Here is a 12,875-nt window from a genome sequence, read left to right as displayed (position 1 = left end):
TGATGAAATACTAATGCGAAAAGCTAACCCTCTAACCAAAGATGAAAAAACCTAATTAAAAACACTGAAAGTGCTTGTTTATTTCATGTATGAGAAAAATCTCTACGGTCTGAAGAATGCCTAATGGTTTTATCTGTTACTTACATTTTCCAGATCTCCAGACTTTGTATCTTTCTTCTGTAAAAATTGACATCTGAAAAACAAAACACATAAATTATAAAATTAAAAGCTGTTTAGGAGAGAAAATGAGCGCCCAGCACATATTAAACAATAGGTAGTCTAGAGTTAGGCTATGTGCACACGTTGCGTACTGTCACTACAGAAATTGCTGCAGCGATTTGAACAGCAAACGTGCGCTTCAAATCGCTGCAGAAACAGTCCGTAATGAAAAAAAGAAAAAGCCGATTTCATGCGCTCTGAGTGCAGCCCCTCCCATAGACAGAGCGAGGGATGGATGCATGTGTGAAGCCCCACAGGTGTAGTGTCGGTGCATTACCTTCAGGGACTCCACTCGGCTGGATCTTGTCACAGGTAGGAGATCTTCTATTTGTCGTGACGCCACTCTCAGTATTGCGGTCAGTGGGGACCGCCACTGCAGGTTAAGGGACGCCTGGGGCTGATGGTGAGTGCAGTTAGTTGGAATAGCCTCCTGAGAGTGAGGCAAGCCCCAGGGCCCTGTGTAGGTGCGTGGTACCACAAGGCGCAGAATAACTCCACACACGCAGGATGTCTTTCAGGGGTTTTACTCACTTCAGGTGGCAGGGTGAGTAACCCGGGCGTAGCTGGGATGAACCAGGCGGGAACCAGGTATCCTTCAGGCTGACTTCTGATGGTGACTACCAATTCGCCTTCCTTAGCCCTTGGTGGTTTGGGGTAACCCCGACTTTTAGTCCCTATGGGGGTCACCCAGGGAAGTTGCTGAAGCCTCTCTCCCCTTCGTTTGCCGTTTGCTTGTTGCCTGGGCCAGATCACTCCAGCTGCTTGCCTCCTGTGAACTATGGGCCCTAACTGTGGCTACGTGGCTGCGGCTTTTGTGGTGTTGTGGTGTGGGCTTTGAGGGCCCCACACCGGCAGGTTTAGCAAGGAAAGGTGGATCTATCCCCGCTCCGGGATCTGCCGCCCGTTTGGGCCTGGTACTCCCTAGCAGTCTCCTTACTTCCCACTCTGTGCTCTCTCTTTAGCTGGAGACGGGTTTCGGGTAGCACTCCTAGGTGACCGTTCTCCCCCGTCGGTAGCCACTGCGCGGGCGCTGTCAGACTGCAACAGCCCCAGGGGTAGGGGTCAGCTCCTCTCGGAGCTCCCTGGACTCTGCACTGCCCTGAATCGGCTCACTGCTCCTCCTCTCCTGTTCTTGCCTACGCCACCTAGCAACCAGGCTCTCTTACCACACCCCTTGAGAGGAGATGGAGGCTTTTGGCCCCCTCCACTATTCCAGTGGAGGTGAAGGCTTTTCCCCCTCCTGGGATCCCCAGGGGTCCTCTCATAGGTACATGTGTGAGACCTGATCACTATGCGCCTGTGTAGTCACACCTCGGTCAGCCTTCTGGATTACCTGTATTGTACTGTCCCCAGCATGGGTGCAGTACTCAGTGGTGCCTGACCAGGTCAGGGGCGCCACATTCCCCCTTAGTTATCACCAGCACGTCCTCGGGCTGCAAGACAACATTTTAAAATGCATAAAACATTAAAACATGTAAAACATTTTTAAAACCACCAGGTACCATACATCACCACCCTCCACCCACAAGTCCGTTAACCCACCCAAAACCCTCTCACGTTGGCCGCGCCTTCAGCCACTTCTGGCAGGATGTAGAGGCGGCTTTTATGGTCTGGTGGCCTTCAGGGTATACCTGGCCTGGTGGAGCCGCGCCTTCAGCCTCTTCTGGCAGGATGTAGAGGCGGCCTCCACAGTTGGTGCTGACCAGGTACCCTCTTTGTGGTGGAGAGCCAGGCCCCATAAACAGGCATGCTCTCTGGTTGCAGGTAAGCCAAGGCCCTATATACGGACGTGCTCCCTGGTTGCAGACGAGCCAAGCCCCTAAACAGGCTGACTCTGGTGGTGGTGGTGCCCTCTGGTGTAACTATTTACACTGCGAGAGTTTGTGGCTATAGCCAGTTCATAGCCTTAAGGTTCATTTCTCACATTAGTTTATGTGGGCACATCTCTTAAACTTTAAAACGTTGCAAAAACTTCAAAACTGGTAACTTGCTTTACTTTACATGAACTTTATGCAGACTCCTCCTCACCAGGGCTTGGGCCTGTAGGGCTGCGGCACCTGTTGCTTTCTTGACCTCTTTTTTCGTCTGTGGTAGTCTCGTCAGTAGGTCCTTTGTCTTTTCTTTCTTTATCGCTGTCTTTCCTTTCTTCTGTGTCTTTTCCTTTAGGACATGGCGTGACATCTAGGGCATACCAGCCTCTTTCGCCTTGATGCATGGTAAACTGCACTGTGTCTCCCATTCTCAGGTTTCTTCCAGGATGTCCTCTGGGCAATTGGGCTCTGACGTCTCGTCTATTGACAAAAATGCCCTCTTTCATACCAGGTGCTACGATGAAGCCGTATCCTGATTTTAGGTTAAAATCTTCGACTACTCCTCGACAAAGGGGTCCTCTGACCTGGGCTTTGGCTCTCCTCAGGAACCGTTTTTCTTCTAGGTCTCGGGCCGTGACTTCTCTCTGCTCTGGGGATGGCGGTGCAGGGAAAGACTGGGTTCTGCTACGGCGCCGTGTCTTGCGGGCTGGATTCTGCGAGGTACAGCTTACAAGCTCCCAGGTGAGGCTTTGGGGCAGATCTTCTTCAGCAGACGGTGTTAGGTCTTCCTCATCCCAGCGGGAATATGGCAACATTTCTGGCTCGGGGTATGGATCCACTGCTGGTGGCTCCTGAGTCAGCTCCTCAGCTTCCTGGCCTCCCCTCCCCCTTAGTTCTTCTGAGCACTCCTTTGGTGGCAGTGCTGGGGATGGACTTTCTTCCGCAGGCCCAGGCGGGGGACTCTTTGGCGTAGTTGCTGCAGGGGTTGCCGGAATCCTCTTGGGGGTGTGCGGAGGGAGCATGTACTGATCCACCATCTCCTGTGGGAACTTGGCCTCCATGTCAGCCTTCAGCTGCCAGTATGCGGGGTCCTCACCTACCAGGGACTTCCTAGCAGGGACCTCCTTGGACTGGGGAGCGGTGTCTGCTCTGGCCTTGCAGGCCGGGGAAAATGGTGATGCAATCTTATCTTGGCGGGCCGCGCCTGACATGGCGGCGGCCTGGTCTTGGCGGGCCGCGCCCTGCATGGCGGCGGCCTGGATCGGCGTCGCTGTCGCGATGGGATCGGTGCAGGCTGGGCTGGGCGTCGCTGCAGCGATCGGAGCTTGGCGGGCCGCACCTGGCGGGGCTGCGGCCTGGTTCAGCACCTCACTTGCGGCGCGGACGAGCGTTGCTGCTGCGGTGGGGTCTCGGCGGGCCGGGCCTAGCAAGGCGGCGGCCTGGGTCAGCGTCACACCTGCGGCGTGGATGAGGGTCGCGGTGGCAGCCGGTTCTTTGCGGGCCGGACTGGGCGTCGCTGCAGGGACCGGGTCTTGGTGGGCCGAGCAGGGCATCGCTGCGGCGGCCTGAGCTTGGCGGGCTGCACCTGGCGTGGCTGCGGCCTGCTCCAGCGTCGCCGCGCCGGACGCCTCTTCAGGGACCGCGGGCGTGGCAGCAGGGATCGGGGGCACTCGCGCTGGCAGGGGCATCACTGGACTCACCCATCGGTGGCAGCATCGGGGTCTGAGTCGTCACCGCCCGGTCTGGCACTCGGCGCGCAGCTCTCCCCTCATAGGCCTGAACCGCCGCGGTCATTCCCAGGAACTCCGTCCGTCCCTCTCTGATCAGCCTTCCGACCCTGGCCTCCAGTTGATCGCAGAACTCGGCGAGCTCCCGGCACCACCAGGCAGCGGAGCCCGGCTCTGGGTCTCTGCATTCAGACGCCATTTTCTCTAACAACAAGCTGCTGGCTTCTTTTCCGTTCCGCCGTCTCTGGACGCTTCCGTTCTCTTCACTGGCGAGGTCAGAACTCTGCAGGGGATCTCTGGGTAGCCACACCTCTTCGTGGGCGGTAACTTCTCCCAGCGCGGGCTGCTGTTGTTTTTCAGCGCGCTTTTCATGGTGGCAATATGGCGGCGCTTCCAATTTTTCAAGCGGACCGCCCAGGCACATGGTCACCTGTCTGAACAGGTCTAGTCCTTATCCTGTTCGTGACGCCAGATGTGAAGCCCCACAGGTGTAGTGTCGGTGCATTACCTTCAGGGACTCCACTCGGCTGGATCTTGTCACAGGTAGGAGATCTTCTATTTGTCGTGACGCCACTCTCAGTATTGCGGTCAGTGGGGACCGCCACTGCAGGTTAAGGGACGCCTGGGGCTGATGGTGAGTGCAGTTAGTTGGAATAGCCTCCTGAGAGTGAGGCAAGCCCCAGGGCCCTGTGTAGGTGCGTGGTACCACAAGGCGCAGAATAACTCCACACACGCAGGATGTCTTTCAGGGGTTTTACTCACTTCAGGTGGCAGGGTGAGTAACCCGGGCGTAGCTGGGATGAACCAGGCGGGAACCAGGTATCCTTCAGGCTGACTTCTGATGGTGACTACCAACTCGCCTTCCTTAGCCCTTGGTGGTTTGGGGTAACCCCGACTTTTAGTCCCTATGGGGGTCACCCAGGGAAGTTGCTGAAGCCTCTCTCCCCTTCGTTTGCCGTTTGCTTGTTGCCTGGGCCAGATCACTCCAGCTGCTTGCCTCCTGTGAACTATGGGCCCTAACTGTGGCTACGTGGCTGCGGCTTTTGTGGTGTTGTGGTGTGGGCTTTGAGGGCCCCACACCGGCAGGTTTAGCAAGGAAAGGTGGATCTATCCCCGCTCCGGGATCTGCCGCCCGTTTGGGCCTGGTACTCCCTAGCAGTCTCCTTACTTCCCACTCTGTGCTCTCTCTTTAGCTGGAGACGGGTTTCGGGTAGCACTCCTAGGTGACCGTTCTCCCCCGTCGGTAGCCACTGCGCGGGCGCTGTCAGACTGCAACAGCCCCAGGGGTAGGGGTCAGCTCCTCTCGGAGCTCCCTGGACTCTGCACTGCCCTGAACCGGCTCACTGCTCCTCCTCTCCTGTTCTTGCCTACGCCACCTAGCAACCAGGCTCTCTTACCACACCCCTTGAGAGGAGATGGAGGCTTTTGGCCCCCTCCACTATTCCAGTGGAGGTGAAGGCTTTTCCCCCTCCTGGGATCCCCAGGGGTCCTCTCATAGGTACATGTGTGAGACCTGATCACTATGCGCCTGTGTAGTCACACCTCGGTCAGCCTTCTGGATTACCTGTATTGTACTGTCCCCAGCATGGGTGCAGTACTCAGTGGTGCCTGACCAGGTCAGGGGCGCCACACATGCAGAGCGCAGGAAAGAAGTGACATGTAACTTCTTAGAACGCGCGCTTCGGGCAGCAGCCAAAGCGCTGCGCTCTAATGCGCCACGTGCGCACGGCTCCTGCATAATCTTCAGAGATTATGCTGGGGACGCAGGACGCATGCAGTTACGCTGCGGTGCAGATCGCAGCGTAACTGTATGTAAATACGCAACGTGCGCACATAGCCTTACTGCCTGCAGGAAACTGACTAGACACTGAGGAAGATTTACTAATACTGGCAAAAAGTCCACAGGTCTTAAAGAGAACCAACCAGCAGGATTTTCATATATAAAGTAAAGCCAGTGCTATACTGGTGCTAGGATGCTGAATGTAAGCATACCTTCTGTTCTGAGATTGGATGTTTTATTTCAGAAATATATGCAAATAAAGTTCCAGCAATGCACTGCTATTTGATTGATAGGTGCAAGAAAGGAATATGTGGGTCTTGCTATCTATTCCCGCCCCTGTCTGCTGCCTGGCCTTCCTTCCTCTGACTCTGTCTGGTGCAGGAAGACAAACAGGGGTGGGAATAGATAGGAAGACCCAACTCATATATTTCTGCCCTTGTTGCACCTGTCAGTCAAATATCAGTGCATTTCTTTAACTTTACTTGAACATATTTCTCAAATAAAACATCCAATCTCAGGACAAAAGCTAGTTGGCTACATTCAGCATCCTAGCACCAGCATAGCACTGGCTTTACTTTATATATGAAAATCCTGCTGCGTGGTTCCCTTTAATACAGAGGGAAATGGCATAAAATACACCTGATTTATTAAGAAGCACATGCCTCTTAATAAATCCAGTCCATCACATGTTGGTGTAGACTTGCACTATAATTTCCGCAAAAAATTCCATAAATTATAGTAATCCTTTTGGATTTTTTCACCTTTCCCATTCTGCTAAGGTTCACCCACTTTTTTTGAAAAGTACTTTATGCGTCCCCAAAAAATTAAAACATCACATATTATGGTGTTATGTAATGTGAGCCTTAATTTGGACCATTTCTATACCGGTTTCTGGCATAAATGCTATAATAAATGTCCCACTGTGACTATAAAGACAGAGGAATAATAGGCTAAAAGTTTTGACACAAATTTTGGTTTCCATACATTTCATTACTTCAGTGTTTTTAGGTCTTTTAGACAGATGTTTCTATGGTTACTAAAGTACAATTATCAGAATTTTATAAGTTTCGAACGTTTATTGACAAATACTTCAAGTTTAGGAAACTACCCAATATTTACAGTGTTCACCCTTATTTCGCTATGACACAGGACGCATGGTAGAGCTCACCTTTTCTTACCCGGGCAATCATTCTTCCAGATTTTCCATACAGTCTGAAGGGGGATTCATCAGATAAGATAAGAAAATAGCCTCCAAGCACTGATTAGGCAAACATGGGTTGTCATTAGTTGGGATTTGGCCAAGAAGCTGACATCGAGCATGTCAGCGAGAATTGTAGAAGTCTTTAAAAATAAGGGTCATCATGTAAATATTGAGTCTTTGCATAAACTTGATGCAAGTTTTAACCCAAGAGTTAAACTCTTGACCCAAGAGTTTAAAAACTTCTGAAATGCTTATAATTGTGCTCCAGTACCACAGAGACATCTGACTAAAAGGTCTAAAAACACCCAAGCAACAACGTTTATGAAAACCAACATTTTTGTCAATCTCAAAACTTTTGGCTACGACTGTACAAAGTACAGAGGAATAACAGGATCTTGTACTTTCAACCACAGTCACCAGATCTTAACTCATTTCTTCAACTCCATTGATGGGGATATTTAGGAATTTAGTGACTTCTCGACTAAACTGGGATTACATAGATCATCAGATTTTACACAAACTTAAGAATCCATTCTTCTCAAGTACATCTATGAGGAGGACATACCAAATACTTTAAATTTTACCACTGTATACTTACACGTGACTTTGTATTGATAGAATAAATTCATTTTCTGCACAGTGTATGGATGAACCGCATACGTAGCATCTCACCTCACCCGATTTTCCTAAAATTTAACACACACCATATTAACCCCATTTGCCATTTAGTGATAATATTTTCCATATTCTCACAAACTAACAAACATTTTTCAATATGCGTTACACCACACATTCTAACAGTATATTAATTGCCGCATCAGGTTTTATCTATCATTCACCGCACGCTCCAGTTACCATCAGGTCATACATTTGTAATTGGTTAACTCACACTTAATAATCTACTTGCAAACTCCCCAAAATAAACAGGCCCCAATTAATCAAGACTGGACTTTTATATGCCTGTCTTGATGAACAGCATGGATAGAGTAGGATGTACCGCTTAATGAATTTGGCTCATCTTAAAATTACAATACTCGAGTATATTTCTGTCATAATTTACACTACTTTTTAGCAGGATGAAAAAGTTGCACAGACACAGCTTTTTTGTGTGGCTAAAAACACTGATACGTTTTTTTTCTTTACATTAAAGTCTATGAAAAATAGATCCAATTAAAAGCCATTGTATCACAATTTGACTACAAGTGTTAAGCAAGGAACAAGGGGACTTCCTGCGAGCGGCATGACACAGCGGGAGCACTAGGGTAATGACACGACGGGGGAGGACCCAGGTGAGCGATGCAACAAAACGGATACATCAGGGAAACAATACAACAGTAGACCCTGGTGTTAGGGGGACTAGAGCGGGGTCACCTCCTAACACTCACCTGAGGCTGATCCCTGCACTCACTAACCTAGATGGGTCCTTTCCCCCGTGCGCTGATCTAATGCCTAGGCTCTCGCTGGCCCTGAAGGCACCCTGACTAGTGAAGGCCAGTGAAATGCTAGTCTCACTACAACAATATGTCAACAAGAGGAGGACAAACATGTGGGGAAAGACACAAGAAAAAGCACTCCTTGGATTCTTCTGTAGGAAACTTTGCAGCTACACCACAGCTATGCAGCAACAAGCTCCTTCAACATGGTCAGCATAGGTTTGAGCTATAGCCGGACTAAGGAGGAGTGAGGATTGATTATTTATAGCAGAAGGGAGTGGCTGTAGCTGAGGTTACAACTACTTGTTAGATCACTGCAGGATAGAAATGCATCCTAACCTTCTGATTCTGATCCCATATTGCTCCGAGATCACATCAGACCATGACAGACTCATGACTCACCATTTTTTTTTCTTTCTGGATTTACATCAAACAGATGATTACTGGACATGTGAACTCAGCCTAAGAAACAAAACTCTAAACAATTCATTTTTTGCATTCTCAGAGAATCACATCTAACCTGTGTAGTAAAACCCAGCTCTGGCAATTTCAGCAGTATCTTCTTTGGACTCTGTAGGCCATTTTTTAAATGACTCCAAACGAACATTCTCATCTTCAAAGACGCTCGTTCTGGTAAAACCTAAGTAAATGTTTTTAAAATTTGAAAAATATTTGAATAAGCTGCAGGTTACAAATGCGCCATCTCTTTATAATAAAGTACCCAGCAGTTTGTTAGTCCAATTGTTTTACCCCGTAGAGGGACTGTGTAGTCAGAAAATGACTTCAAATGTTCAAGTCAGAAAGTTGTTTAAATCAGGCTTTTTTTAACAGGTATTTAAAAAATAAATAAAAAAATGTCACTGTATTTTTTTCATGTCACAGTCCCCCAAGATTTCTACGTTTTATTTTTAATAAACATTTTGAATAGAAAAAATACATTTCAGCCAAAAATCTGATTTAAACAATAGGTCATTTTCTGACGACACATTCTCATTAAAGACACAGCCATTTTTCAGAAGAAGAGTTTAAGAAGGGAGGCTACAGAGCAGGTTACAGCAGTCCAGGTGGAAGATGATGAGGGCATGCACTAGTGTTTTTGCAGATTCTTGGTCAAGGAATGTAAGGAATGTAAGGAAATATTATTGATTTGGAGTCGGCAGGCGGTGGAAAGGGCTTGGATATGTGGCTTGAAGGAGAGAGCAGAGTCAAGAGTTACCCCCAGGTAGCGAGTACACAGGAGCCAGGGCCAGAGAGGTAGATCTGCGTATCACCAGCATAGAGATTGCACTGAAAGCCACGGGACTCTACGAGTTGTCCCATGCTGAAGGTGTAGATGATTGCAGGGACATCAAATTTATACAACTTTTTAAAATTTTCTTGCTTTTAGAAAATCCTATACTTTAAAACAACCCTAAATTTCTTGTGTTGCCATCTCTTTAAGACCCACAACTTTTTTTTTTTTAGTCTATGGAGCTGTGTAAGGGATAGGGTTTTTTTTGTTAAGAGCTGTAGTTTTTCTTGGTGAGAAAAATGGTAACCGAAAATGACAACTCTGGCTTTCCACCTATTTAGAGTTGAGCGGATCGGCTATAATCCGGGTCCGACGGATCCGAATCGGGTTGACACCGATCCGCGGCTATGTAAATGAATGGGGAGTCGGATCCGGGACGAGAGAGGGGGAGAGAGAGAGAGAGAGAGACAGAGAGAGAGAGAGAAAAAACGGATCCGGATCGTGCACCACGGATCCCAGGTACTGGTCGGACTCGGATCGGAACGTCGAAAAGTGCGGATCCGGATTTTTCAGATCCGGGTCCGCTCAACACTACACCTTTTTTGTTTATGGTGTTTATTTGTTATATTCACATATTTATGTTTATAATGTTATATTTCATTAAACTGGATGCAGCTATACCAAATATGCTTTTCTTATTTCTAAATTTTTGAATTGTGGAAAATAGGAGGGAATTAAACTTTTTTGTATTACTTTTTAATATATTTTTAGTTCACCTGTGGGACTTGCGCCTACAATAATTTGGTCACTTGCTCTATATACAGGAATGCTTTAGTATATTTAAAAAACACAAGTTATTATGAGGCAAAAGAAGACCCCCTGACCTCTCCTGATAAGTCTGTTTATAGTTTTATTCCCCACAATGTGACAATTTTGTACATTATTTTTTCTAATACTATAGCTGTTCATTCCACTTCTGTGAATCCTATTTATTGGGAACAAGGGGATTCTCTTCCCAGTTCAATTTCCAAGATGGAAAAGATCATGCATTCTGCTCAATATTATAATACTAGAAGGTGGCCCGATTCTAACGCATCGGGTATTCTAGAATTTACGTATTGTGTAGTTAATGTATGATTTTTGTTTTATATATATAGATGTTGTTGTATGCAGTTACCAAGTGTTTGTGTAGGGCGCTGTAAATGTTCTGGGTGTTGTCTGGGTGGGGGTGTGTGAGAGCGGTGTTGTATGTGTGTTGCGTTGTGTGTGTTGCGTTGTTTGTGGAGCGCTGTGTGTCTGCAGCATTCTGTGTGTGTGGTGCTGTGTGTGTTGCGCGGTTTGTGTGGGTGTGGAGTGCGTGTGTGTGTTTTGGGGGGAGGTATGTTTTGTGCAGTGTGTGTGTTGCGCGGTATGTGCGTATATTTATGTATGCCGCGGTGTTTGTGTGTTGGGTGTTGTGTGTGTGCGGCGTTGTCTGTGTGTGTGTGGGTGTCTGTGTAGGGCGGTGTTTGTGGTTCCCAGTGTGTGTATGGTGTGTTGTGTGGTGCGCGTGTGGCAGTGTGTGTGTGTGTTTTGGGGAGAGGTGTGCACCCCCATCGTGCTCCATCCCCCATGCTGCGCACCCCCCATCGTGCTCCATCCCCCATGCTACGCACCCCCCATCGTGCTCCATCCCCCATGCTGTGCACCTCCCATCGTGTTCCATCCCCCATGCTGCGCACCCCCCATCGTGCTCCATCCCCCATGCTGCGCACCCCCCATCGTGCTTCATCCCCCATGCTGCGCACCCCCCCTTGTGCTCCATCCCCCATGCTGCGCACCCCCTATTGTACTCCAACCCCCATGCTGCGCACCCCCCATCGTGCTCCATCCGACATGCTGCGCACCCCCCATCGTGCTTCATCCCCCATGCTGCGCACCCCCCATCGTGCTTCATCCCCCATGCTGCGCACCCCCCCTCGTGCTCCATCCCCCATGCTGCGCACCCCCTATTGTACTCCAACCCCCATGCTGCGCACCCCCCATCGTGCTCCATCCGACATGCTGCGCACCCCCCATCGTGCTCCATCCGACATGCTGCGCACCCCCCATCGTGCTCCATCCCCCACGCTGCGCACCCCCCATCGTGCTCCATCTCCCATGCTGCACACCCCCCATCGTGCTCCATCCTCCATGCTGCACACCCCCCATTGTGCTCCATCCTCCATGCTGCGCACCCCCCATCGTGCTCCATCCGCCATGCTGCGCACCCCCCATCGTGCTACATCTCCCATGCTGCACACCCCCCTTCGTGCTCCATCCCCCATGCTGCGCACCCCCCATTGTGCTACATCTCCCATGCTGCGCACCCCCCATCGTGCTCCATCCCCCATGCTGCACACCCCCCATCGTGCTCCATCCCCCATGCTGCGCACCCGCCATCGTGCTACATCTCCCATGCTGCGGGGGCGGGGCTGAGCGGGCGAGGTGTCAGCGTATGCCGGCTCCCTGCACATGTGTACCGGGAGCCGGTGTACGCTGGTAACCATGATACACATCGGGTAACTAAGGGAAGATCTTCCTATAGTTACGCGATGTGTATCATGGTTACCAGCGTACAACGGCTCCGTCACGATCCCAGCATCGCAAGGTTATGTCCACCGGGGGCGGGGCAGAGTGTGCCAACGTGTGGCTGGGGCGAGCGGGCGAGGCGTCAGCGTATGCCGGCTCCCTGCACATGTGTACCGGGAGCCGGTGTACACTGGAGCGGGAGATGCGTGCGGAGGGCCGGGGCGAGCGGCTAATCCATGCGGGGGGCGGGGCCAGGCCGAGGCAAGCGGCCAATCCGTGGGGGGGCGGGGCCAGGCCGAGCCCAGCGGCCAATCCGACAGTTGTCACTGTAACGACACTGTCACGGTGACACAATGTCACGGTGACACAATTTTGGAGTAAGACAGACAGACAGACAGAATAAGGCAATTCTATATATAGATTTGGCTGTTGCTGAAATCAAATATTTTGGTACTCTCAAAAAGTGCATTGAAGAAAGCGGCATTCCTGCATGTTCTCCTGTCCACATAGGGATCAGGAAACCATCATAATGCCATCATGTAGGGGTCCCCGATGTGTTTGCCCAGTACACCATTAGCACTTATCCATCTCTTCTCCCAAACTACGTAACACTCCTCTTCACTCAGAATACAGATGAGCATTCCTCAAACACAGACAAGCATGTCTGTAATAAGATGGCTGTGGCTGCAATGATTATTTTAGCAACAGGAGCTTAACATTACTTGGACTACATCAGCTACACCAGGGCATGAAACCTAGTCAGACCACGGTTCCTACTGTGATAAGTAGCTCACTGTTAATAGGCAAGGTACATAAGGAACTTGGTGTGGGCTGTGGTACCTTTCTCAGTCTTGCTACATCTTAAAATTAAGAACCCTGATCGTGTCATACCTGCTGCACCCAGTAAACTAAGTAACAAAACT

General features: G+C 49.8%; 1 protein-coding gene across 1 annotated transcript in view; it reads right to left on the bottom strand.

Annotated features, from left to right (window-relative positions):
- Positions 1–12,875, bottom strand: part of LOC142255131 (baculoviral IAP repeat-containing protein 1-like) — a 109,139-nt gene that overhangs the window by 50,463 nt on the left and 45,801 nt on the right. Inside the window, exons 5-7 of the mRNA XM_075326632.1 lie at positions 8,692–8,811; positions 7,337–7,424; positions 145–193 (exon numbers count right to left, since the gene is read on the bottom strand). Coding sequence (XP_075182747.1) covers positions 145–193; positions 7,337–7,424; positions 8,692–8,811 — 257 coding nt within the window. The remainder of the gene's footprint in view (positions 1–144; positions 194–7,336; positions 7,425–8,691; positions 8,812–12,875) is intronic.

The sequence above is a fragment of the Anomaloglossus baeobatrachus genome, chromosome 1 (genome assembly GCF_048569485.1).
Source record: "Anomaloglossus baeobatrachus isolate aAnoBae1 chromosome 1, aAnoBae1.hap1, whole genome shotgun sequence".
NCBI classification, from domain to species: domain Eukaryota; kingdom Metazoa; phylum Chordata; class Amphibia; order Anura; family Aromobatidae; genus Anomaloglossus; species Anomaloglossus baeobatrachus.
The sequence above is the reverse complement of the archived record's forward strand: the minus strand, read 5'-3'. Positions and strand labels throughout refer to the sequence as shown.